Source organism: Podarcis filfolensis (assembly GCF_964270895.1).
Source record: "Podarcis filfolensis genome assembly, chromosome: 8".
In the NCBI taxonomy this organism is placed as follows: Eukaryota; Metazoa; Chordata; class Lepidosauria; order Squamata; family Lacertidae; genus Podarcis; species Podarcis filfolensis.
Window position 1 is genome coordinate 61,815,460 of NC_139611.1, and position 25,867 is coordinate 61,841,326.

The 25,867-nt window shown below is 44.5% G+C and overlaps 2 protein-coding genes across 6 annotated transcripts in view; one reads left to right on the top strand and one right to left on the bottom strand.

Annotated features, from left to right (window-relative positions):
* Positions 1-879: 879 nt before the first annotated feature.
* NCDN (neurochondrin) lies at positions 880-18,758 on the bottom strand. 4 transcript variants are annotated; one of them, XM_083625528.1, is made up of 8 exons: positions 18,617-18,758; positions 10,871-10,962; positions 10,184-10,319; positions 8,807-9,784; positions 7,975-8,216; positions 4,915-5,139; positions 4,293-4,435; positions 880-2,580 (listed from the first exon to the last, which is right to left on the bottom strand). In XM_083625528.1, the coding sequence occupies exons 3-8, from the start codon at positions 10,307-10,309 to the stop codon at positions 2,144-2,146; spliced, it is 2,151 nt and encodes a 716-aa protein (XP_083481654.1). In that variant the 5' UTR covers positions 10,310-10,319; positions 10,871-10,962; positions 18,617-18,758; the 3' UTR covers positions 880-2,143. The 4 variants fall into 4 exon arrangements, with proteins under 4 accessions (XP_083481654.1, XP_083481653.1, XP_083481651.1 ...); XM_083625527.1 differs by lacking the exon at positions 18,617-18,758 and adding an exon at positions 17,984-18,085; XM_083625525.1 differs by lacking the exon at positions 18,617-18,758 and adding an exon at positions 17,706-18,036.
* KIAA0319L (KIAA0319 like) overlaps positions 18,121-25,867 on the top strand; it is a 58,448-nt gene continuing 50,701 nt past the window's right edge. Inside the window, exons 1-2 of one of the 2 annotated variants that reach the window (XM_083625444.1) lie at positions 18,121-18,599; positions 24,395-24,563. In XM_083625444.1, the coding sequence (XP_083481570.1) occupies positions 24,422-24,563 (142 nt within the window). In that variant the 5' untranslated portion in view covers positions 18,121-18,599; positions 24,395-24,421. Of the gene's footprint in view, positions 18,600-18,824; positions 18,968-24,394; positions 24,564-25,867 lie in introns of those variants that run through there. The other variant, XM_083625445.1, reaches the window with a different exon arrangement.

Sequence of the window (25,867 nt, forward strand, 5' to 3'; positions counted from 1 at the left end):
GCTTGGATGGGAAATGGCTGCCTTCATCTGCCGCTGAGAACCTGCACGTCATCTCGGTGAGCCCAAGAGTGTCAATGGCCCTTTTGTCCCACTTCATACCACCAGAGCATAAACGAGAAAGAAATAGTCTGTGACCAGAACACTGAGAAGACTGTACCTGCTTTTTAAAAGGACTTTTCTTCCCATAAAGTTGAATTTTGCTTGAAGAACCAACCGGCACCGGCCTCATAAAGCTGCCCAACTGGCATGAAGACAACGGCCAGATAGGCATACTTTACTCCATCAAGTGCTGAGTGAGTTCCAACCACTCTGCCCTCACTTTGTAGGTTCGCAGTAGGGAGCTGCTACTCGACAGATCAGATGGATCTGGATCAGGGCTTGTGGCCATCCATGGACTGGCTGGACTCTAACTCCCATCAAGCATGGCCAAGGGGTTAGGGATGATGGGAGTTGTAGTCCAAGCCCACCCTGGAGGCACTCCAGCCACCCGACCCAGAGACACACCACAGAAAATTCCTTATCAAAGCAAATTTCAAGGCGGACTAAAGATCAGTAACTAATACGTATTGCTTTGGGAGAGGCCCATCAACGGCTACTAGCCATGTCCAGAATCACTGGGACTTGGAATATTTGCTGCTATGGATGAACTGCAAAGGGTTGAGACCTCCATGCCCTGCTTGTGAACTCTTCATAGGACATCTGGTTGGCCACTGCTGGAGACTGAACTAGAGGAACCTTTGATTTGACACAGTAGGGCTCTCCCTCCCTCTCCCTTCTGCTTCACAGGGATTACAGGAGGGAATGAGAGGAAAGGCGATGCTTGCTTCCAACAGACATCCATTTGGTGAACAAGACCCACACGTCCGTAAGAACCAGGCATTTATTACAAGACAAAGCACTTTTATTTACTGAACTGTAAACACCAAGATATTAAGCCAAGGCCACAGCTTCAGGGGCTAATCCAGCCTCCAACTCATGAACATAATATTTACTGGCTGCATGCAAGAGCCTACATGCGGAGTAATACAGAGAAGCGAAAAACAAGCAAACATTTAACACTCCGGAGAGTACAGATCCCAATACTATATATTTGGCCCCGGAAATCCCTCTTCCTTGAAATGCAGTTGATTCAAAAGGGAGTCAATTCTTTTTAACAGCAAAATAGCTTGCACCCTCCCCCTCATTGCCTGCCCCATCTCCCCCCACAGGGCCATCTAATGCCAGCAGCCATGTGGGAGCAGGCAGGCAAGCAAAGGAGACCTTGGTCCTGCTCCAACTGGGGGTGTCATCACTCCAGTCCACAGAGTGAACTTCCTCCCTCCCCAATTGTTTTAATCACATTTAAACTGTCCCTGCTTTTTTAAAAAAATTGTAAGCCACCTTGGTGTTTTGTTTTGTTTTGTCCAGAAAGGCAGGTACAAATTTATTAAATAAAGACATCAGCTACCATGTGGGAAGGATCCCAAAGGCTTGTATGTTATTCAATACTGTTTCACTGTGATTTTATCAATATACTTCAATGTTACGTGTAAGCTGCCTAGGAAGAATTTGTATCCTTAAAAATTGAATATTCAAATAAATAAATAAATAGGTAAATAAATAGTATCCTCAAGAAAAGAGCTCCAACAATGGCACAGTCCTGAGGTAATCAATAATTAGATGGCCAGAAGTCTATCCAGTATGCCCTTCATAAGTGCATTACTTAAGTCTACCCTGAAGCCTGATTAAGGTAGCAAAAGGACACCTTGGAAACAATCATTATACATAGTTAAAAACATTCCTTCCCTTCCACGCTAGAATGCCACCAAAGTTCCTTTAGCATTTGTTTACTCTCCCCTCTAGAGGAAAACTAGCTTTTTCCACAGTGCATTAGAGTCAACTGAACAGCACTAACGTGCACTGGCATACATTTGTGCAATTGTTTCATGTTACTCTACGATATCACAGAGAGCTAGGACACATGCTTTATGAGACATCATATTTTGTTTTAAAACTTTGTGCAGCCATCTGGGAAGAGGTGCCCGACACATCCCATGCCCTACTGATTAAGAAGATCATCCATCTGCATGAAACAGGATGATAAAAAACTGCTTCAGGGAAAACAGTTCCCCCCCACCCGACCACAACGTGTTCTGAGCACTGCTCACTGCTCAGAGAGACATTGTTCCAAGGCAGCCATGCCATACAGGCTGGCCATTTCCAAACCCCGGTGCTGTTGGATCATCTCCAAACACGGCTGGCTAGCTCGGGCCAGCTCCACCAGGATGCCTTGGAAAGCACGGACAACTTCCAAGTCTACGGATGATGGCGCCACGCGGCCCAGCAAGGCCAGCAGCTCCTGAAGCCAGCCGGAGCGCAGGACATCCTGCGGCAGCCACAGGAAGAGGGGCACGCAGCTAGCGAAAGCCTGCATGCCCAGAAACCACAACTCACGGATGGCTGGCCAGGCCGCCTTATAGGTTGGAGAGACGCTCATGGTCACCTTCTCCCCATCGAGATCAGTCTGGGCCACGTGGGCTTCTGCCAGGAAGCGGATGGCAGCATCAAAGAAGCCCTCAGATTCTGGAGTCCCCTGCAGACCTGAGTGAAAAAGAGAGGAAGAGAAAGGGAGAAAAAAGAGAGAGAGAGAGGTAATGTAGGCATTCACCAACAACATGTGCTTCCTTCCAAGGTCTGGGAAGGTACAGGAAGCAGTGATGGTCATAGACTTGCATGGCTTCAAAAGAGGATTAGGCAAATTCATGGAGGAGAGTGCTATCAATGGATATCAGCCAGGATGGCTATACTCTGCCTCCACAGCTGGAGGCAGAAATGCTTCTGAATACCAGCTGATGGAAGCCGCAGGAAGGGAGAGGGATCTTGTGCTCAAATTCTGCTTGCTGGTTTCCCACAGGTGCCTGATCGGCCTATGTGTGGCTTGGATGCTGGACTTCTGGCCTGATCCATCAGTCTCTTCTTCGGTTCTTATGACATTGCCTTCCTATTACTTCCTCAGGCTGAAACCCCTCTAGGAATATTTTAACTTGAGCCAAGCCAGTACAAAGAAGAGACCTGAGTCCCCCCCCCCCATGACCCCTTCCTTGGTCAGTTTTCAAAACTGTTTCCAGAACAGGCCAAGAAGTGGTATGCCACCCCCTCCCTTTTCAGGTGACACTAATCAGAACTGATCGCAGGAGTACATTCAGGGTCACAACAGGGTTCACCATTGTAAGATGCAGTCCCAGCCTTTTGCCTGGGAGGCCTGGGGCCAGACTCAGCCATGACTCTCACTGGCTGACCTCAGGACTAGCCAGTGGCGCCGGGTATAGGAGGAGGGGGCTTCAGCTCCAATATTGAGGGGGCCATCACCCCCTGAGACTGCTGTGCACTCTCTGCACACCTCAGCCTCTGCCCAGCAGCCAGGTGGGATGAGCAAGCACAGAGATAGCCCTCCGCACGTCCCGCCCCCACCCAGTACCCGCCGGGCGGCATCACCCCTGGGACAAGCTGCTCTTTCCCAGCTTAATTTACCTCACAGTGCTGCTGCAAGGACAGAATGGGCTAGCACCTCCATGTGCATTATGCCTTGTTTTTCGGAGGAGGGAAAGACACAAGCTTAATACTTAAAATAAGTACATTTTAATTAGCCCAACTGGGACGGCTGTGTGGGCTTTGGGCCACTAGCTGTGCTGAGTGATCAGCAGCTTATTCTGAGAGAACTGCCTCTGTGAGGCTTCTCTTGCTTGCACCCTCTCATCCCAGCTCTTTTCCTTCTCATTTGACTCCCCATATAATTAGAGCGCACTGTTTGTCAATTCCCAACTCGGGAGGGTAGTGGAGGAGGAAGGAGAGAGTCTCATGTTGGGCAACTCAAGAAAGAAAACGATACTATACGGAGTTGCCATGGAGATGGATGGTAATGAACCACTTGTCTGCCCACACAGGCCTAGCTTTCACTGAGCTAATAAACCTGTGCCTGGGCTGTACCACTTCAGGCTACTGCGGGGGTGCTCGCATGCTGTTCTATGCAAAAACAAAAAACCCAAAATAATCCCCACACAGTGAAAAACTAGTGCATCAGGGAGGAGGTTTGGCTAGAACCCTTCTCTTATGATGTGCTGGTTTTCTACATGAAAGGGTTTTGGCCTTTTGTTTTGTAAGGACAGCATTCAGGTCATGTGGGCACACACCTGCACTCTGAAGAGGTACAGCCTAGCAACAGATTTGCTGCTGAAGAAAAACTAGGGCATGGTTACATTTTGTTGACTTCCTACTCAGTTTTGGCAGTGGAAGGTGACAGCGCTATTTCTTGCCTGGGTAAGCAAACAGCCTCTTGGACATCATGAGTCCCAGTGTTGCCACATTGGCTGTCAGGCCGAGATGTTCTCTCTGTGGCAGCAGAGAAGGAAGGGACTTCAGCAATGTGTCCATCAAGGTCGCAAAGCAATCTTCTCGGCTGCAGGTGAGAGAGAGAGAAAGCAAAACACAAGATGCTTTCTGAGTTAATCATATCTGCAGTCCACCCTTCACCCATAGTACTCAAGGTTATGTGCATAAACTTCTCTATTTTTGTTCCCACACCAGCTTGAGGGATTGGCTAGGACCCTTTGAGCTTCATAACGAGTGGGGATTTAAACCCTGGGCGAAGAATTAAACCATGATTTCCTCAGTCACGTGTGAATTCATTTGTTACATTTTTAGGTGTACATCTCTTACTAAAGAAATTCATTGAGCAAGAACTTGATGAATATTTAAAGTATTATATTTCATGCTCTTCATTTTGTATTGTATTACAAACATTATTTACACATATCAAAATAATAACATATTTTTTAAAAATATGTGAATAAGGAGTCTGCATTTGGAAACAGAGGTTTGCCTCTGTAACATGTTAAGGTGTTGCTAACTCACTTGCATTCCTCCTCTACCCATTACCTGATTAAATCTGGAGCAGTCACAACCAAATTAAGGAAAATTTCACAACACGTCTGAAGGCTGGTTTCCACAGTAGTTGATGTAGTCAGGGTATCTGTATTTGAAACAAATATCTCCCACCGGTACAAGAAATATTGGCACAGGAGTACTGGCGCCCCCTCTGAAATGAGGATTCCACGGGGTCGATCCTCTGCAGTCAAGTGGCTTAAGCCAGGTAAGAGGAATCTGAAAGGGGACATGGAAGTGTTGGAACTAAGTTAAAGGCAGAGGGTTTTTTCCCATTTATTTAAAGCATTTATATACCCAAGCTCTTAAGACAAAAAAGTCCCTCGAGCAGCTTACAAAAACCACTAATTAGATAGTCCATGGCCTCAAGCTTCTTACAACAAAGTTTAACAAGGACGTTGTTACGATCATGGTGAAATTAAAATGCATTTCAACCTGGAATATGGATTTTCTATAGTAAAAAACCCAAGCCAGTTACAAAAGATTTGCTACTGAAGAGCTGCCACCCTAGGTCAGCTCAACAGCCAGCCCAACGCCATACCCTAGCACTGGCTACTGCTGAATATATTCAAAAAAAGGCCCAACAATTTTTGCACAAAGTAATGAAACCCTGCTGTACCTTCTGCCAATCTGACCAATAATGGGGCCTCTCCCATTATATTTGCAAAACATGACTGGGGGTGGGAAATTAAATATCAAAGTAAGATCTGAAATGTTCAGACTGCTTATTATAATGGGGTCTGGGCATTTTGTCTTGTTTATCCCATACAGTTTATTTCTTGAAAGCATTTGTACCCAATTTTCCCTAAGTCTTTCTTTTCTTTTCCAGGCAGCCCACAATGATTAACACATAATAACAGACCACAGGAGGACAGGTTTATAAAGTTAGCCTTAGATACCCCTGGCTCCTTTCTTACACTAGTCAAAGTCCTGAATTTATTTATTTTTAAAGGAGGAAATTATGTAAGTCCTAACAGAATGAAGGGAGAGGTAGTTGCATAGAACTGGGACAACTACCAGAGGCACCGCTCCATACCCCTGCCTCGCCACCTAAGCAGATGGCAGGTAGGTGTACTGTAGCTCGTGACACTGCAGCAGCTAGGCAGTATTACACTACACATTATAGCCTTATTGTAAAATGCAGGAGAGCGGACCAGCTCCAAACAATTCAAACATTCTTAGAAGAGTACAGCCATACAAGGGAGCTCAGGAACCTGGTTAAAGGTTGTAGGTCACCCAGGATGGAGGCCAATTTTGGAGGAGGGGACTAGGTATGCAGTGACTGCTGGGAATCACATACACTCCAGCAAGACCTGTTTTAAGAGTCGGGGAACATGACAAGGCTGCACATGGTTGGATCTTCTCTCCCCTCCGTTGATGCTAATTGGTAGGGACTCCGTGCCCAATCCTTAACAGAGCCAGGACAACATCCTACCTTTGGTTCTCAAGTGACACAGCTGACCACAGCTGAAGGGCTGGTTTCAACTCAAGAAGCTTATTGGTGGTCTGGCCTTCCCACAGCTTTTATTACTGGTCCCACTAGAGTGAAGTTGGTGATCATTGGGACTGATAGGATAGAAGGGAGGATAATCAACAGCAGGCGAGGCCAGAGCCAACTAATTCCAGGTTTGCCCCCAGCTGAAGTATATATGGTGTGACAGCACTGAGGCTAAGAAGGAGGAAGCCAACAACCAGTGCTGTTAATTAAGAAGGCAGGCAGGCAGGGCTGGCTATGGGGCAGGCTGAAGTTGGTGGGGCAGTGCCCCATTTGCCCTAATGAACCAGCCTTTGTTGCTTAAAAGATGGGAGCAAAGGAACTTGATGGAACTTTGCATATTTAAAATCAAGGTGGATTTGCATCCTGGAAGCTGTTCCTACATGGCTCCTGATCCTACATATCCAACAAAACCAACCTCAGAGCTGAGAGACTGGTGAAAACAGGAAGAAAAAAAAGAAAAGCAAGCAAGCAAGCAAGCAGAGAGAGTGAACTCAAAGGAAACTGAATCACAGGAGTCAATATTGATGGGTTGATTTTTCCAGACCCAAGCTTGTAATGCCATTCCACATCAGGAAGGTTGCAAAGAGTTCTCCAGGGAACACAGATGACTCACTTGGGAACCTTTGTGCTATAGTCAGGCGCCCACGAACAAATGCTGCTCCCACATGGTCTCGGGATTAGAAACCATCAGTAAGAGCTGTTGCATAAGCCTTTCTAGTGTTCATCATGCCATTGCTGATGGGTGGCCAGAAGCTGCCTTAGATAGTCAAGAAGGCTTGGCAAGTAAGCAGCTTACCCTCAACAGCATCCTGGTCCAGGGTAGAGAGGAAGGGGCAGCACTACTGAAGGAATCCTGTTAACTGCTAGGTTTTATACACGCTAACTACAACAACAATAAATCTACTGCTATCAAATACTTGGGCTTCTAATCAGCATAACTTCTGTCTTGCCTGGAATTCAGCCTCAGTTTGCCCGTCTGTATCCAACTGATCACAGCCACTGCTGTTGCTCTTGGTTGCCTAGCTAAAATAGGCGGCACTGGGAGTCATCAGCACTCTCCCCAGAGTTTCATGTAAAAAAGAGCCCTGGTGGCAATATAAGACCCCTGTAAAAACTCTACACTTCTTATCTCCGGAGGAGAGTAAGCTGCCACCCCAAGATGGAATCTAGTCCAAGTCATTTCCACACTGATAACTAAGATGACAAAAGAAAAGCTTCATATTATGCTTTAGTTGAGATTCTTGCATTGCAGGCGGTTGGACCAGATGACTCTTAGTGTCCCTTCCAAGTCTACAATTCTATTCTGTGAAGAACGTTTCCAAAAATGTAGCAGCGCAGAATTTTATCAGTGTATCAGCGAGGCAGAGGTTTGCCTAACGCCCCTCAAGGACTTTAATGTCCAAGCTGAAACTCCAGCCAGAATGTTCCTGATCCTCAGCTCATCATTAGAAGTGTTTAAGCAGAATAAACCTAAAGTGGTTCTGATTCCCAAACTGGAATCTAGAAGGCATAAAGCAGCAAAACAACATATTTCAACACCCAGCGCTGTAATTTACCTTATAGCATCTCCTTGCCAAACAGGAGGCTGGATGCTGCTTTGCCCAGCCTGCTCTGCCTCCTGCTGCAAACTACTTCTGACTCTCTTCTCCTCCTCAAACCGCATCTTGGCATAGTAGATGAGGAAAGGCAGAAGGTCACAGATCTCTTGCTTGAGGGAAGATGTCTCTTCAGCCAGCCAGGCCCCAAGGATTCGAACAGAGGCAAAGATGAAAGGGTCGTCCAGCTTCTTTCGCCCTACCTGTGGGACAGAGAAAGCAGTCACAAACATGTTGTAAATCAGTGAGGCTGGGATGAGTGACATTGTGAGCCAGACAAAGGAAAGTGAGCATGTACCATCTGTTAAATCCAAGCTGATAAGCCGCAGAGCCTGCAGGACCACAAGCACTTCAGCTACTTGGCAAAAACAGCAATCTGGGGAAGCAGTAGATTCTTTCCGCCTTTTCCACCATCCTTGATGGATTTCAAAGGCCTTGATTGGTTCCCAGTTCAGCCTTCCCCACATAAACAAAAGTTTAGGCAGCCCTTGTTTCAGAGCTCTTTGCCCTGTTGTGTTATTCAGAACTTCCACATTTTCATTTAGTCCAGGGACGCCATTTCTATCTCCCCCTTTCCTCCTCTGCTCCTTGTCCTGTACTATGGTTCATTTCCCTCAATACTAGTTTGGGCTTTCTACCCACAAGAATTGCCTCACTTGGACACCAGATGACTCCTACCAACCTGGCACAGTTGACAGCCTCGGACCCTCATAAAGGTAAGACTATTAACTGCTTCCTGAACTTGAGGGAGGCAGCCTTATAAGATTGGAAGATTTTGGGAGTCTTACTATACCTGTCTCAAGTAGTGTATGACAGCCCCGAAGGCTTCCTCCAGGATCCCCACCAGCTGCACTTTCTGCGTCTCCAGCAGCAAAGAACCTTTCTCTTTTGTGCACTCCACAATTGCCGTCTCCATCAGAACGTAGCAAGCAGCCATCAGCTCCTGCTTCTTGTCAACCTCTGCCAGATCCAGCTCCTCCAGAGTCAGGCGGACTTCAACACACGCCAGGTTGGACAGCAGGGCAAAGAACTTGCTGCCAGCACCCCCTCCTTGGATCCACTCTGAGCCACAGGCTTGTGACAGGCAGGCTGCCAGCTTCAAGGCAGGGTCCCGCTGGGAAGTGCTCAGCTTGCTGGTCAGGATGCTAGCCAGGCCTCGGTAGAGGGGCAGGAGGCATTCGGCGTTGGGCGAGAGAAGGGGAGGGATGAAGCGGGGCAGCACTTCACACAGCTGGAATTTGGTCATGTCTTCAGCTTTCTGGAATTCTAGACTAAGCACGTTCAGCACCCCCATGAGGTCAACAGTGGCTCTCTGCCAGCACTTTGATTCGGCTGCGATCAGAAGCCCCACAAGCAGCTTAAAGGCCTGATCAAAGCCATAGCCATGCTTCACATAAGCCCTGCACAGTGCTGGGACAGTGCCCCTGTTCACCAACTCTCTGGGACCCTTTGGAGTGGCCATGATAGCCCTGAGGCACTGATAAGCATCATCAATCATGGCATTACAGGAAGCATCTCCTGGCTTGCAAGTTGAAATCACATCATTGAAAACCGGGATTTTGTTAAGGACTTGGGGATGCCGAGCTAAATCTGGATCGGTGCAGAAGCAGGCCAACAGGGTGAGGCCCAGGGCTTGGAATGTGTGCTGTGTACAGCCCTCAGGGGCATCCTTAGACGTCAGAAGCCTGTTTGGGAATGTAAAACCAACCGCGTCAAAGATCCTCCGGCGGGTTTTGGAATTGATTTCTCCAGCTTTTGCTGCTTTGGTCACCTGAAGGATAAAATCAGGAGGCATCAGAAGCGTGCAGTTTTGTGACATGGCTTGACTAAGCTAGCCATTTCCCTTCCTCAGCTATAATTGCTTACTAGGCCTCTCCCTCCCTAAGTTCCTCTTGCGTGCCACAGACATGGAAGGCTTTGCTCTTTCCTTGTTACAAGGATCTGTTTCCATCTTTAGTCTACAGGACAAGAGTGGATGCTATTATCTAACCCAAGTCCTTATCTTAAGCAATTATTAGTAATTATGACTCCCATTTTACAGGTAGAAAACTACTGATCACCCACCCAGTCAGCCAGCTACCATGAATAGCTGGATTCAAAAAGCTTATCTTCATTCCCAAATTTGCTTCCAAAGCAGTCTATTCCTGCCAGTGCAAGGCCAGATTCTTACCAGAAGCAGAGCAGCAAACTGTTCGCTATCATTGCTTGCATCTCTAAGCACATTGAGGCATCTCTCCAGTGTAGGATTCTTGCTGCTCTCACCATCATCAGGGACAATTCCCGAATTTGAAGCCATGATGTCAGCTCTGTACGTAAAGACCACCATTGTTTTCATACAACAGGATAGACAAAAGATCACCTATCACAGTGACACTGGATAGACCAAGTTCCCCTACAGCAGTGGCTGCTGGCAAAGACACATTGCTCATGCCTAGAACTAATTGGCTAACAACAGGGAAGAACCCAAAACTTACTGAGCTTTCAGGATTCCCAAGTTTTAAGGCAGCTAATGGTAGCACAGTGTAGTAGTTAAGAAAGACTGAGCTATGAAGCTTGATGCTTACTGGGATACTGCAGTAAGATCAGTAAAAGTGATGGGCAAGCTTCCTGAAAAAGCATCTTGCCTTGATGCTTTTGCAGCAATAGGCAGCTGTGGTGACGTGCACATTCTTAGCAGGCAATGATATCTAATAGGCCTAACTAGCACTCCAAATGAAGTCACTTTAGATCTGGGGTTGCCAGCATGCATGCAATGGAACCCTTGAGGCCATCGCTTTCACATCGCATTCACAAAAAATCCAAGACCCCACCCTCTCGCACTGCAACCTTTGTCCCAAGAGAGAGTATGGGCAATTACCTTTTCCTCTTAGAAAGGTAGAGTTGAATGAAGAATCGAGACAAAGTGATGCTCTTTCACCTCTATATGATTCTTAAGGTTCAGAACAGCACCTGGCCAGGTCAACAGAAAGCAGAGTGATGAAAATGGGGGGGGCAGAGTCAAGGGAAGAAGGGGGAGTGCTGCAGGAGTCAGGTAGGGTGGGGATATAGAGCAGGCACCTGTTTCTGTGGTGCTTGCAAGCACCAGATCTGTGGTTTCTACTGTGCCAATGCAAACTTTAACTTGATGGTGGTTGGGGGGACTCTGAGCAAAGCAATGCAAATTCAAGATACGTTGCAGTTTTGCTTGATTTGACTTTACCCACACCCTATGTGAAAACAAATAACCTGTGTGCACACTTGCTCTCTTTTATGTAGGGACCTCCAGGGGAGGGGAGAAAGAATGCAACTAGAAGAGGTGGTATCCATTCAAAATTGCAAACGTGTCGGTGGGCTCAAAAAGGTAGGCAATGTCAGCTTTAGACCATGCCCAAAATAGCGATGAGGAACCTATGGTCTGCCACATGTTGCTGGGACTCCAACGCTCACCATCTTCAAGTGCCAGTAAAGGCAAACAGGGAGGACATCCATCTTTGGGTTTGGACAGTCAGCTTTCCATAGTTATCTACTCTTGCCAAGTGCCAGGGTAGATTCTCTCAGAGATTTTTTTAAATGGCAATTGCTCTGAAATATTCATCTTCTCTCTCATGCGCGTGTAGGTTTAAGAAGGCAGTTTAAAAACCCTAAAGTACTCAAAAAGCAAGGCTGTGGTATTTGGAAAGAGACACCAGAAACTCTAACTGTAAACAGATGAGTAACTGATTGACCTAAGAGGTGAATTTAAATGCCTAGAAATTCAGAATTCAGTTTAATGATACATTTTCTTGGGAAATTTGTAGAGAGATGCTTCAGCTTCTACAACTTTGGACACCATATTAAACTGTTGTTGTATAGAAAGGGGTGTTCTAATAGACCCTGCTTTAAAGTGGTTTCAAAACAAGGTAATGACTCAGATTTCTTTATAGGGCTGATTTTGTATAGGGCTGAAGTATCTATTGTCGACTGAAGAGTGGCTCCCTGCAAGGATTAATGAGAGGCAATTTCTGTGTTGCTAGGAAATGTGTGCACTTTAATTTTTAACCTCTATAAAAAAATGTTATGCTCTTTATTTGTTAGTACTGCCATGGAAGGGGTGCTGGTTGTATCATTGCTAATAATTGATTGCATTGGAAATGTTTATCCAAGCTGATTCTGGTTGATATAATTCAGCTCACTGATGTTAACTGATACATGTGTTTGATCATTTATTTTATAATTAGTTTAGAATGTTATAATATCCATATCATCAAAAGTGATCTATTTATTCGGATTGGCATATTCTGTTTTGAAATGAGTTAGCATTTAGACTGTTATAGTAATGATGCATTGTTCTGTGTTTTTTGCTGCCACATTGGGAGCTGCTTTGGGCAAATGTGTGCAGCATACACAATGTGTGCAGCATACACAATGGCATAATAAATAAAGTACGGGGCTGGGATGTTTCCCAAATGTTGAAGCTGGAATCTTTACAGAACAGTTTCTTGAAGAAATTGTTGGCTCTGCCCTACTACTCCTAATTCATTCAGAAATACAACTTTCTTCAATCTCATCCAGTAACCATAATGCTATAATTTATTGTTCTAATTATAGACAATTCTTCAGATAGATTTAACAGGCTTTTAGTGTCGGCAGCTTCAGCTCTCTGGAACCGATGACCAGCTGAAATCACACAGATGAAGTCATACAGATGCCTAGCATGGGGCTGTGTAGGTGCCTTCTGAAGACATTTTTGTTTAGGAAGGCTTTCTCCAAGGTGGAACCCAGTCATTTATGAAAGATAAATTTTATACCTGGTAAAAGGTTTCTGTTGTTTTTAAGTTTATGCTTCTGTGCTTCGTTCTGTTTTTACGCTTTATGTCACGACACAGTCTATAAATTTACTAAAAATAAAATCTGTCTAAATTGAAACTGAATTGCAAGGACTGGGTTTCCAGATATCAGAAGATACTCAGATCTTAATATGTTTCTACATACACTTTGGTCACCTCAACAGAGATGTCAATATCATGTGATAAAATTAATGCTCTAAGGTAAAGAATGGCCATGGTAGAGTAAAAAAATGACCATGGTAGAGTTGCCAGTTTAGTTAAGTCTTACGTCTGCTAAACTCAGGCAAAGCTTTTCTGGCTCCGTGTAGATACTTTCATGCAATCACTACTTTTAATTCTGTTCTTTATGCCTGGAATCCTGTTTTAAGGATTCTAGATAGTATTTTATTGGGATTACACATAAACAAAACTATCCTAGAAAATATGCATTGTCTATTGCCAGATATCATCATCATTAATTACTTGCTTTTCACTAGAAAGTCCAAGGGAGGGTTCCACTAATGTAAAGTGCAACATTAAAAGAGTTTATAACAATTTATTATCATAACTAGAGGAGGCCCTAGAAATATAGGGATGTGGTCTACTAAGTCCTGCTCAAAGTAGATCCAGTGAAATTAATAAACTTAAATTAGCCATTTATATTAACTTCAATAGGTCTGTTCTGAGTAGTAAAAGACTGAATATGACACATTTTGTTATTGTAGTTTTTGGACAACAACAACAACAACAATTATTTATTCTAGAGAATAATATTTTGGAGAATATTCTCAATTAATGAGGTGTGCACATTTAAAGCAGCTGTGTAGACGACACAGAATTTACAGTTTTTGGAGAATATTCTCGAGAATATTCTCCAGAGAATATTCTCATCTCACATCACTATGGACAAGGATAACTTAGATTTGTTAATTTCAATGGGTCTACTCTGAGTAGGACTCTGCCAACTGGAATGTCAAAGGCCAGGGTAAAGAGCTATATCATCAGCATTCAAAGAATTATATTGTGTATTTTTTATGTTTGGATCTTTGCAGCAGTGAGTGCAAATTTTGCTTTCAGAGATAGCTATAAATTGTGGTGGTAATGCCATGATTTGATGATAGTTTTATTATTTTACTGCATTTTCATCCCTTGTTTTTACTGTTTGTTTTTCTTGCTTTTTAAATAATTGATTCTGGCTCTCATTGAATATTTTTAGTACCTGCATTGGCAAACATGATTTACTGTACACTCTTCAGCCTGTCTGAATTTCTGCAAAGGCCTTTGGTGATAAGCAATAAAAGTTTAATTTGGCCGACTCTCATCAGCCCTGGTCAGTCATAAAGAATGATGGAAATTTTACTCCAGCAACATCTGCAGGGCCAAAGGCACAACATCTCTACCCTGACACACACACACACACACACACACACACAGATTCTGCAGTAGATTATATGGCAAACAAGTCAATTTTTGTAAACTCCTTTGAGTTTATTTGGTTGGTCCCCCCCATCAAGTGGTTTATTTATTTTTGTTTAATAAAATTCATATATGTGGCAATAAGGCACTATATAAACCACAAAGTTACATAAAATAGACAAAGATTAGGTACCGTATTTTTCGCTCGATAACACGCACCTGACCATAACACGCACATAGTTTTTAGAGGAGGAAAACAAGAAAAAAAAAATCTGAATGAAACAGTGGATGTATCATTTTTGTGCTTCATGCTGCAGCCACAGACATGTGATTTGACGGTGAGTTTGGGGTAGCCCAATGCAAAGATCCTGAGGATCCATGTGGATCCATGCTTTGTAACCACGTTTTTGCACCATTGCAGCCCCAGGCAACAGTGGGTGCGTGATTTTTTTGGTGCAGGCTGTAGCCATGGACATGCTATGTGATCTGATGGTGAATTTGGGGTGACCCAATGCAAAGATCCTGAGGATCCATGTGGATCCATGCTTTGTAACCACGTTTTTGCACCATTGCAGCCCCAGGAAACAGTGGGTGCATGATTTTTTTGGTGCAGGCTGTAGCCATGGACATGCTATGTGATCTGATGGTGAATTTGGGGTGACCCAATGCAAAGATCCTGAGGATCCATGTGGATCCGTGCTTTGTAACCATGTTTTTGCAGCATTGCAGCCCTGTTTTTGCATCAGATCATTGCTATGTGATCTGATGGTGAATTTGGGGTGACTCAATGCAAAGATCCTGAGGATCCATGTGGATCCGTGATTGGAACCACGTTTTAAGTAGGGAGGGAAGGAAAAACATAGAAGCGACAAGGAGAGGGGTGTGCAGAGAAGCAGCTGGCTAAGAATGCAGGAGAGGGGTTTTACCGGAGGGAGGAAAGGAAGGCAAAAGTCCCCCCCCCACAAGCCAACCAGCTCTCTCTCTCCCCCCCCCCCAACCTGCATGTTGCCTTCGAGTCCCAGACGCACGGAGAGGAATCTGTTTTCCACTCTGCTTGCCTGGAGGGGAGGGGTTTTCTCTGCTCTTTGTTCCGTCTGAGCAAACACAGTAAGGAAACAGAAGCGGGTGGGCAGTAAGACCCTGAGGCAGAATGCAGGAAAGCAGCAGCTTCCTCTTTCCTCCCTTCTCCGGACGTTTTGATATTTGCCTGATTTTTGCCTTCACTCGCGCTTGTCAGCTCCAGGGACCACACATTCGCTCTATAACACGCACAGACATTTCCCCTTACTTTTTAGGAGAAAAAATCTGCGTGTAATAGAGGGAAAAATACGGTATTTAGACCATGAATGTTTCAAAACTACACACAACCAAAACCCCACCCAAATTTAAAACAAATTTCATGTGGGGGCAGTTTTTTGCTTGCAATCCAGATTCCCTGGTTATTTTTGAAGACTTGGCTGTACCTCAGTGAAGAAAAGAGAACAAAAAGTCTTGTGACACTTTAACAAACCAACAGATTGTTTAAGTGGTAATAGTGACATCTGCTCATCAGTAACAATGTAGCACAAGACTTGGCGGTCACATTATGTCTGCCCCCAGTCCTGCTCCCCAAAAGACAGAAATGCATGCATGCGTCTTCTTGTGCGAAAAATAAATGAATTTTTCATTAGCTGCCCTGCAGACATTAACTGCAGTGGGCTAGGAATGATAAAATTTCCAATATTATTTTTCCCATCCCACAGATGGGGTGTGTATACATATCCTGTAAGCCAAAATACTCATTCAGGGCTGGAAGTGGGGGGTGAAAGAAGGAAAACCAATGACAAATCTGTAACATTGTCCACTGTTAGCATACCCAAATTGCAGATTGGGATGGGTGAGGAGGCAGGAAAATGGCTTACAAAGATCCATTACTGTGATCTATGATTAGAACAATATAGCAAGGATTCTGAGGCAGGGACCCCTGTCCTAATAACACTGCACTCCTACTATTCTAACATCTGTGGAGATTCATTACATTTATATCCCTTCTTTTCTCCAGGGTGACATGGTTTTTCCCACCTTCCCATTTCATCCTCACAACAATCTCAATTAACATATTTCTATTCGCTCTTGCAGAACAAGCCCTCAGAAAGCCTAAAAATAAAAAATGTTAAACAAAAACAACTTGTCAAACACAGGCAGCAATAAGATCTATAAAAACCTTGGAAAAATAAGGGGACTACTTAAAAGCCACAATAGATGGGGGGGGGGGAGAGGCAATTTCACAGATATGGTGCCACCACTGAAAAGGCATTATCCCTGATACAGACATCAGGCTACTGGCCTGTTTGACCATAGTGATGGACCAGAATGCAGGACTGCTCTTAGCACCTGAGCAGGTTCATATAGGAGTATGTGGTCTGTCAAATGCAATCCTTATCTGGATTTATGCCCCGGAGAAATCAACAGGGCATACTTCTAGGAAGGTGTACATACATACAACTATCTGCAAGTTGAACCTTGAACCGTATAAGTAACCATCTGTCTGCATTATCTGCAACTGTTTTGTGAATTACCATTGCCAATTATGTAATTATCAGCATATCTGTACTTTCTGCATTTCATTTCTCTCTGATCACACTGTGCACAATTCCTTCCTTAAACCATGTGGATATATACCTGAATTTCAGATATGCATCTAATAAAGTAGTCTTGCATTTAATAAAGTAGACTGCAGTCCACAAACACTTACGCCATAAGTGTTAGTCTTTGCCACAAGGTGTCACAAGACTCTGCTATTTTTACTGCAACAGACTAACATGGCTAACCGTCTGGAAACGGGTAACCAACGCAACCGGTGAAAAATCGGCGAGATAAGATAGCCCCTACAAGCATTCCGCTTCAGCTGAACTTTCTGGACAAAAAGCCCTCAGGAATTAACATGAAATAGCCTAGTCACAGAGGAGCTAGCTAAAAAGCTTTCACTAGGCCAGTCGCCGAGTGGGGATTTTGCACCTGGGTCTACCCAGTGCAGGTCCAAAAATATTTCACCGCTTACCCTTCCAAGGTTGCTCACAACATATTAAAGCAATAAAATGTTTGCAAGCATAAAACATTTTCTGCAAACGCATCTAAAAAAATACTAAGAGCAGCCGCTGCAGAAACAGCACCACCAGAATAAAACAGATGGATGCTGCATTCCTTACCGCCAGGCAAATCCTGCTTAGGATCGCAGCTCTAGGCTCGTGCAAAAGCTGACCGGAAGTCTTCCCCAGGACACCAAACGGGAGATGCGAAATGCCACTAAACTAGGAAGACCCTGCGCGCGTGGCGCATGCTAGAACGCGCAGGCTCTGCCAGAGGTGCATTTGCTCCCTCCTTAATAGAGCACCCACAGACACCCACCCAAACCCTCAGCCCCCGCATACGTGACGCACTTCGATTTTGCTCTCGTTAAAGACCACCCCCCTCATCTCCACTCCCCTCATCTCCACAAACACCGACACTCACCCTTTTCCTCCAAGCGGGATCCGTCAGTGGCGCAAGAAAAACACTATATTACATCCCCTTCCCTTCTTACCTCTGTCTCACCTCCTCTCAGCCCCCGCACTTACTAGCCTCACCAGCCCACGCACGCGCTCCTTAACCAATCAACCTCCCCCTTACTACCCCTTTCGCCAATAGCGCTTCGAGTTCATAAGACGTGCCCTAAGAAGCCACCGCCTCCATGTCAGATATGGGCATTTTCCACCTCCTCCACAAACCCCCTCTCTTTAAAAAAAACAAACCGCGGTGGTTGGGGGGGGCGAAACACATTGTCCCTCGCGAAAACCTCGCAATCGTAGCAACGGCGCGCGGTCTTTTCCGTTTCCGGCCAACCGAGCCCTGATTGGCTGGCCGGCCTGGCCTGCAAGGCGTACCTTTTTGTATTTCCGGATGAGAGAGAGAGAGAGAGAGAGAGAGAGAGAGAGAGAGAGAGAGAGAGAGAGAGAGAGATGGGGGCGGGGCTAGGCAGAGTCGAGTGAGGTGCTGCTGCTGCTCTAGGAATGTCGCGCTGACGTGTAAGCGTCTGTAGGCGCGTGCTGAATAGCCTCCGACACTGAGGTGTGTTGTGGTGTGTTTTTTTTGACGGGGGGGGGCTGCTGTTGAGGGAGCCTGAGGCCTACGTGGTTACCATGGTGAACGCGAGGCCTGCCGCCCAGACCTCCACCCTGAGGGGGGATGCTGACAGGGTGACGCCCCCTCCCCTTACCTGAGCCTGTCAAGCCTACGACGACCTCCTCCGCTGCCCCCCTCAACCCCACAGCCTCCCCTCCATTCCCAGTCGCGGGGCCTGCGGACCCTTCGCCACCCTCAGCGGGCAACTGAAGAGGACTCTCTCTCCGCGTCCGCCATGCACCTCTGGTAAGTGCCGCTCTTACTGCGTTTCCTGAAAGTAGGGCGCGGGTGGAGAACGGCGGAGACCGAGGTGGGGCCTCCCGCCTTGTCCGTCCTTTCCTGTGACAGGCATGGTCAGGGCGGAGGGAAAGGGGTCTTGCCTGCCTGGACGGCGCCGAGTGCGCTGCAGTGGGGGGTGGAAGCGACGCGAGGGAGATCCTGTAACTAGATGACGCTGGAGGCTTTTGGAGCAGCTGGGCTCCACTCAAGAGTGGCGGTTTCCGTCCTGAACAGCGAAATCAAACTTTTGTTGGGGCTGTAGGAAGTGCAGCTTCGGTTTAAATCCTTTAAGCAGAGAGAGAGAGAGGACCTGCAACCTTACCAATGCAAAGCAGGTACTCTTGAATTAAAGCCTCTTCCTGCAAATAGAAATAAAAGTGGCACGGGGAGGGATTTGTGGCCTGAAGCTGGACAAAAGAGTGCCAATAAGTGGACGAAACAATGCTCAGACGTTGGGAAACCGTAGCTTATTTTTGTAGCAAGCCTTTGTAGGTGTGCCAGTGAGTGTGGCAATCTAGTTTTAAGGACCCTCTCCTAGCCCATACCCTCAGTTAACCCCAAGATGAGCAGCTTAAAGCGAAAAGGACTTGATTCTAGGCTTGGGCAGAGATTTGGTTTGTTGGTCCTCTCCGTACAAAAGTATCAAATTGTCTTCCTGCAAGTTGTTTGCATTAGGTATTATCTTCCTGCTGAGTTCTCTGGCAGGGTGTGTGTTTTAAATAAATTCTGTAATCTTTTGTTCTTGTATTTTAAAAACTTCCATGTTCTCCAGAGGAGGAGGAAATCAACCTGATTTATTTTTATTTGTGAGCCTGCTCATGCCCCATAAAATTTTTTGGGGGTAGAGATTAGTAACCCTATGGGTATCAGTGGGATGCATTTTATTGATGTATGTCTTGAGGATGCACGCTCTTCATGCTAGTTTGGAAGGTTTAGTGTATATAAATGCTAAGGAATCTTTCAGTACTAATTTTGTACCAGTTAATTCTACTTTGAATCTCTTTTTTCTTAGCCCAGTAGTTCCTATACTGTTTACTGGGATTGGTGTGAACCTAAAGTAGCCACCCAGAAAGCCATTATATCTCTGCATTTTACTGGTGCTTTGATTTTGCCTCCTTCCAATCAGCTTCAGTTGGAGACAGGTATTTCTTCATGTTGAGAAAGGATGGGATCATTTCTCATGTAAACACATATCAAAATTACCCACCAAAGCTGTCTGTTGTGTGACTGTATGGGTTATTACTCTGGTCTTGCCATTTTCCCATCTGGAGGCTCATGCAGAACTGTGACTTGCACAGACACACAGGAGATGGACATCTAAAGGATGGTAATTTTCATTCTAACTGTGAAAGTAGAAATTTTGAGATAAAAATGTGGCTCCAGTTTTAATTCTGAGAAAAAGTCAACCTCAGGTAGCAAAAATTTGGAAAATACTGTCTTAGCCTTTAAATAAATAAATAAATAAATAAATAAATAAATAAAGGAAGAATTGAGGAACTTAGTTGGCTGCAGAAATCTTGTTTTGGTTTTGAAAACACCTCGTGAATTCAAATGTTTCTTCTAATGCTGTTAAGTACTGTATCTTATCTTTTGCAGCTCCAGTTAATCTGCTTGATCAAGAGCATTGTTGCAAAATAGAATATTTAACTATAAAAAGTAGCAAATATATCCAGATTGAGTCAAGTGATCTACAGTGTGTCTAGTAGACTTTTAGACATTGAGTGAAAGTTTTTAAAGCATGCATATAGTGGGAAGAACAGCTTTTAATACATGCACTTAAGTTGAATGGTTGGAATCTTATTTGTGTTGGAGAATGGAGAATGAAAGTACCTTAAAAAGTATAACTAATTATATTCTACTGAATATGAGTAAGTTGTAAATTCTGTGGAATGCATTAGATTTTGAAAGCTCACTGAGAAGAAATACCTTGTTAATAAGCTGTTTGAAATGCCATTCAGTAAGTGCATTTAATAGCCTCTTTGATTTAGCACTGAGTACAGTGGTTTGTGTCAAGGAACCCCTGGGGAGCACATAGTGATATAGAAGGCTGTGCTTAATTTGCACTTTTTAGGGGCAGCTAATTAATGTGTGTGTCATTTGTAAATCAGATGGAGGCAAAGCTGTAGCTACTAGGATCCTCGTGTAATCTTGGAGCCAAACTATACAATGTGTTAAATGTGTGAAAGCATTTAATGTACTTGTTTCTTTCCCCCTTTTTTATGCATCGCTGTTAGGGCTTACATGACAAGCTACAACTGTCAAAATTCTCTCTTCTACACAACTATTAAAGTTGGAGGAACCATGTCCACTTTTTTCATCTTGCCACTCCAGTCATGGTCCCAATGAACTTAAGCTGCTATTTGCTCCAGAAGTGAAGCTGCTTTGGTGTCAATGTCAGCTTTTCTTTGGGGGCAACTTTAATTGAGAAAACAGTGCAGAGTGAAAGGGCTAAATTCATGAAGGCGTTTAACATACAGTATTGTCTAGTTTAGGGACGCGGGTGGTGCTGTGGGTAAAACCTCAGTGCCTAGGACTTGCTGATCACAAGGTCGGCGGTTCGAATCCCCGCGGCGGGGTGAGCTCCCGTCGTTCGGTCCCAGCTCCTGCCCACCTAGCAGTTCGAAAGCACCCCTAAGTGCAAGTAGATAAATAGGTACCGCTTTATAGCGGGAAGGTAAACGGCGTTTCCCTGTGTGGCGCTGGTGCTGGCTCGACAGCTGCAGCTTCGTCACGCTGGCCACGTGACCCAGAAGTGTCTTCGGACGGCGCCGGCTCCCAGCCTCTTGAGCGAGATGAGCGCGCAACCCTAGAGTCGGTCACGACTGGCCCGTACGGGCAGGGGTACCTTTACCTTTACCTTATTGTCTAGTTTGGCACTTTGAAGTGCCAACAGGAAAATGTTTCTTTGGGTTCTTTTTGCAGTTTTATTCCTCTTTGGCACATTTCTTTACCATCACATTATACCCTTTTCTCCATTGTATTGAGAACCAGACACTGAAATAAAATAAACCTAGCTGGATGACTTAGTTATAGCACAAGCTGGTGTTTAAACTTTCATCCAATGCTCAAAGTTCCCTGGACATTTGTTCACAGTTCATAATTGCTATTGCCTACTTCATCCATTTTTTTTTTTTTGTAATAACTCCTTATTATAGCAGTTGAATAACCTGCTTCACAGCTTCTTGATCAGAAAGCTAGTCATTGTTCTGTGGAAACGGACTTTCAGGCCTGTAGCTGACAGAATTGAACTTTGAGCTGTTCCTGACTCCTCAAAGGGTGTTGTTAAAGACTTGCACAACAGCAAGAATTTAATTTAATTTGTCATCCTGCATAGGTGTTCAGAGCAAAAGATGAGATTAGATGCTACTCATAGGCTGATCTCAGCATCAGCCCAGTGGTACAGAGTGACTGAGCAGGTGGCTGACACAATTTATTTGGTGCTAGCCATGCTGGTCCTGCCCACCTAACAGTTCGAAAGCACGCAGTGCAAGTAGATAAATAGGTACCGCTCCGGCGGGAAGGTAAACGGCATTTCCGTGTGCTGCTCTGGTTCGCCAGAAGCAGCTTAGTCATGTTGGCCACATGACCCGGAAAGCTGTCTGCGGACAAACGCCGGCTCCCTTGGCCTATGGAGCAAGATGAGTGCACAACCCCAGAGCCATCCGCGACTGGACCTAACGGTCAGGGGTACCTTTACCTTTACCTTAGCCATGCTGGAAGTAGTGTAAGTCAGGCTGTCATGATTCTTCCAGAGTTGCTGGCTCCCAATATAACCTGGAAATATGCTCTTAGAATCGTCTGCAACATTGTGAAGGGGTTTTTAGGTATATCTTCTGTTTTTATACAGCATTGCAGAAGGTTGGGCTTTTGCATTGCTTCCTCCATGGCCAATTCCTTCCTTGTGCAATCTGAGGATATCCCTAAGATCCTCTTTGAAGGAGTTATGTACCGGTAACATCTTCCTAGGTCATATGGGAACACCTTTATCTCTCCCTTCCTAGGATGATGCATGGCACTGAGGGAGTCCTGACCCCAGCAGTCACTTGAATCTGTTGCTCTGTAGAGTCTTCAGGGCCCGCTAGGAGCACAGGAAATGTATAGCTTGATATCTGCTGGGCTATTAGTATTGGTACTGGTGGCATGGTCCAAATGATGAAGTGTCTTGGGATTGTAATTGCTCCTCCAGGTAATTTGCACAGCTTTTGTTCACATACTGGCTCCCTTGCTTCCCTTTTAGTTCCAGTTCTTGGATGCATTCTGGAGTGGTCTGTGCTAATTAGATTATAGATAAGTAGACGTTGCTATGAGGAATGGACATTGCTTTGGGGAATGGATAGATTCAGGTTATATGCAGAGGTTCTAGTTCCACTGCAGTTCAATTGACAATTGAACAGTTATCAAATTGAATGCTCCTGTCTGCGTGGTGACAATTGCCAGGCAAATAGGCTTGCACCATAGAGGAGAGTATGTGCATGTCTGGGGGGTAGAACAACTCTCACCCTTTGTCATGGTCTGTCTACTTTCAATTTGTTACCTGAAATTCAGAGCTCTGGCCTTTTCTTCACTAGGGGTTATGCAAACTCTCTAGAGGCATGAAAAACATAGCCACTTGAGATTTTTATGGGCTTTGTTCTGTTCATGTGTCTCATAACCCTTGAGAAGACACAATAAGGAAGGCAAAAAAACCTAACGTATTTGTTGGAGATGATTTTTACACTGCACAGAGAATCAGTTCTATTCAAATTAAGTAAACCAGTCTAAAGTCACTGGGACTTAAAAGGCTGTGATCCTGTCCTCACTTATTTGGAAATAAATCCTGTTGAATTTTTGAGTAAAGAAGTATAGACCTATGCTGTTAGTTACCTGGTCCTGTACACATTTACTTGGAATTAAATGTCAGTGTGCTCAGTTGGACTTACTCCAAGATAAGTCCCCATAGGATTGCAGCTTTAAATTTATTCTCTATCTGAACATTTGTTTTCTTTCTCTTGGCAGAGCAAAACAGCTCAACAGCTTGTTACACCAATAACACTGGGCTATGTGTCTATCAGAGCAAAGCATGAGAAGCTTCTCATTGGCTGTTTGTGTGGGCTGTGCAGCTCCTGTTCCCCTTTTGTTTTCTTACTGGTGCCAGGCAGTGCAAATAAGCAATTGCTGATATTAGGTCCACCTGCTCAGCAGCTGGGCTGTATTTATTGGTATTTAACACACCCTAGGTAGAAGTGACTGCCACCTCTGCACTGGAGACTTTCAAACAGAGTGTCCAAAAGATCCACCTGTTTAAAATTCATCAGCTCAGCACTGTTTGCTTGGAGTTTGGTTCATTTTGAATTGAATCCTGGAAGCTGCTACAAATGTGAGCTTGCTTCTGAGCTGTCTGTTCTAATGTGTGAAAGCAGCTGGCCAACAGTAGACAAGTGCCAAGAAGGCAGCTTTTTAGGTTTGTGTGGGCAACTGCTGTGGATAAATGAGGTTTGCTCTCATCTCATTGTGTTCAAAGGCTAACTGACTTTATAACTCACAAAATTTCTCCAGAAAATGGGCATATACTAAAAGTTGTGTCCTAAAGTACAGTTGGGAGAATTTTGTGATAATTCAGTAACAAACTTTGAGGCTTAATGGTAAACTGTGGCAACTATTTGCTTCTGCTCTGTGTGCTTTATTTTACATACCCGCATGAGAGATGTAATTGCTTTGCATAAAGTGGTCTCAATTCATCTTTCCTGAAGGTGAACTGTGTCTCTTGTGTATTTTATATTTAGAGAGTTCTGGGTCTTCCCACAAAGGCCATGGAGAAAAGGTTGGAAGACAATTTCAGCACCAGCTCTCTGAACATATTGGGATACTTATTTAGAAAAGCTGCCAAGTGCCTGGGCCATCTCCATCTTCTCTACATGTGTGCCTGCCTCAATGCCGCCTGTTCATATGCAGGTAATAGTTCACAATTCTCTTTCTGATATTTTTTTTTAAGATTGTGATGGTTGGGGTTACCATCAGAGAAGCTGTAGCAGCAAGATTCCTGCACTGAGCAGGAACTAGACTAGAACATGGTGCTTGCGGGGTGTTGCTCAGTCCTATGGAGTCTCTAATGTGGGGTTCGTGGGTTCAGTATTATCCCACATGCTTTTAAACATCAGCATTATTATTTCTTTTATGAATTGCTTCCTACGAAGCATCTCAAGGCAATTTCACAATAAAATAAAGATATGTAAAACAATTTTACATATAAAATACTTATAAGAATTATATATAAAAAAACCAGTTTCTGATACAGCCTGGCATACACCAACCAGTGACTGGCGCCATCCAGAGTTTTGATGTGTGTTGTCATCAGTATGCTGATATCACACAACGTTTATATCTCAAGTGGGTGTGGTGGTGCATATGCTGGATCAGTGCCTATCCTTTGTAATGGACTGGATGAGAACCAACAAACTGAAGCTTAATCCAGATAAAACACAGGCACTATTGGTACTATTATTTGGACAGATGGAATGCATCCTGTTCTAGATGGAGTCACACTTCCCTTGAGGAGCTGGTTCACAGTCTGAGGTACTCTTGGATCCAACATAGTTACTGTTGTCACAACTAGTAACAGTGACAAGTGCTGATTTTGATCTTGCACTGCTCGAGACCTCTATACTTAAAGGACCATCTCTCCCAATATGAACCCTGAGATGAAGCCCTTCTTTCCTCCAAGGGAGGTCCAGAGAGTGGTGATGAGAGAATGGGCCTGTTCTGTAATAGCTTCCCACTTATGGAATTCTCCTACCAGGGAGGCAACCTGGTACCAAATTTGTCTAATTTCAGTGGCAATCAAATCTATTTTCATTTTCCTGTGCATTTGGACAGCAGCAACATTTGGATGTGTTGTTGTTTTTTACTCTGGCTACACTTTTAATTATGTTTATTACTACATTTTGCATTTTGCTCTAAATTACGTTGGGACTTTTATTTGTGAGAAGCAATTCATAGATGTAATAAACTAAACTAAAATGACTAAGAACATTTGAAACAGATGAAAGCAGGAAAGTGTAGTGGGGTGGTTTGTTAAGGCCTCTCAAAGAGTAACTTATTTCACAGATTTCTTCTATCTTAATTCCCCCCTGCCCCCTGCCACTTGAAAAGTTCTTAAAAATAAGCCTTCCAGCTGGCAAACTTGTAACATTTACTCTTTTTTCAGAGAATAGAGGGATCACTTATACTGACTCAGTTGCATTTGATCTCAGTGGGTT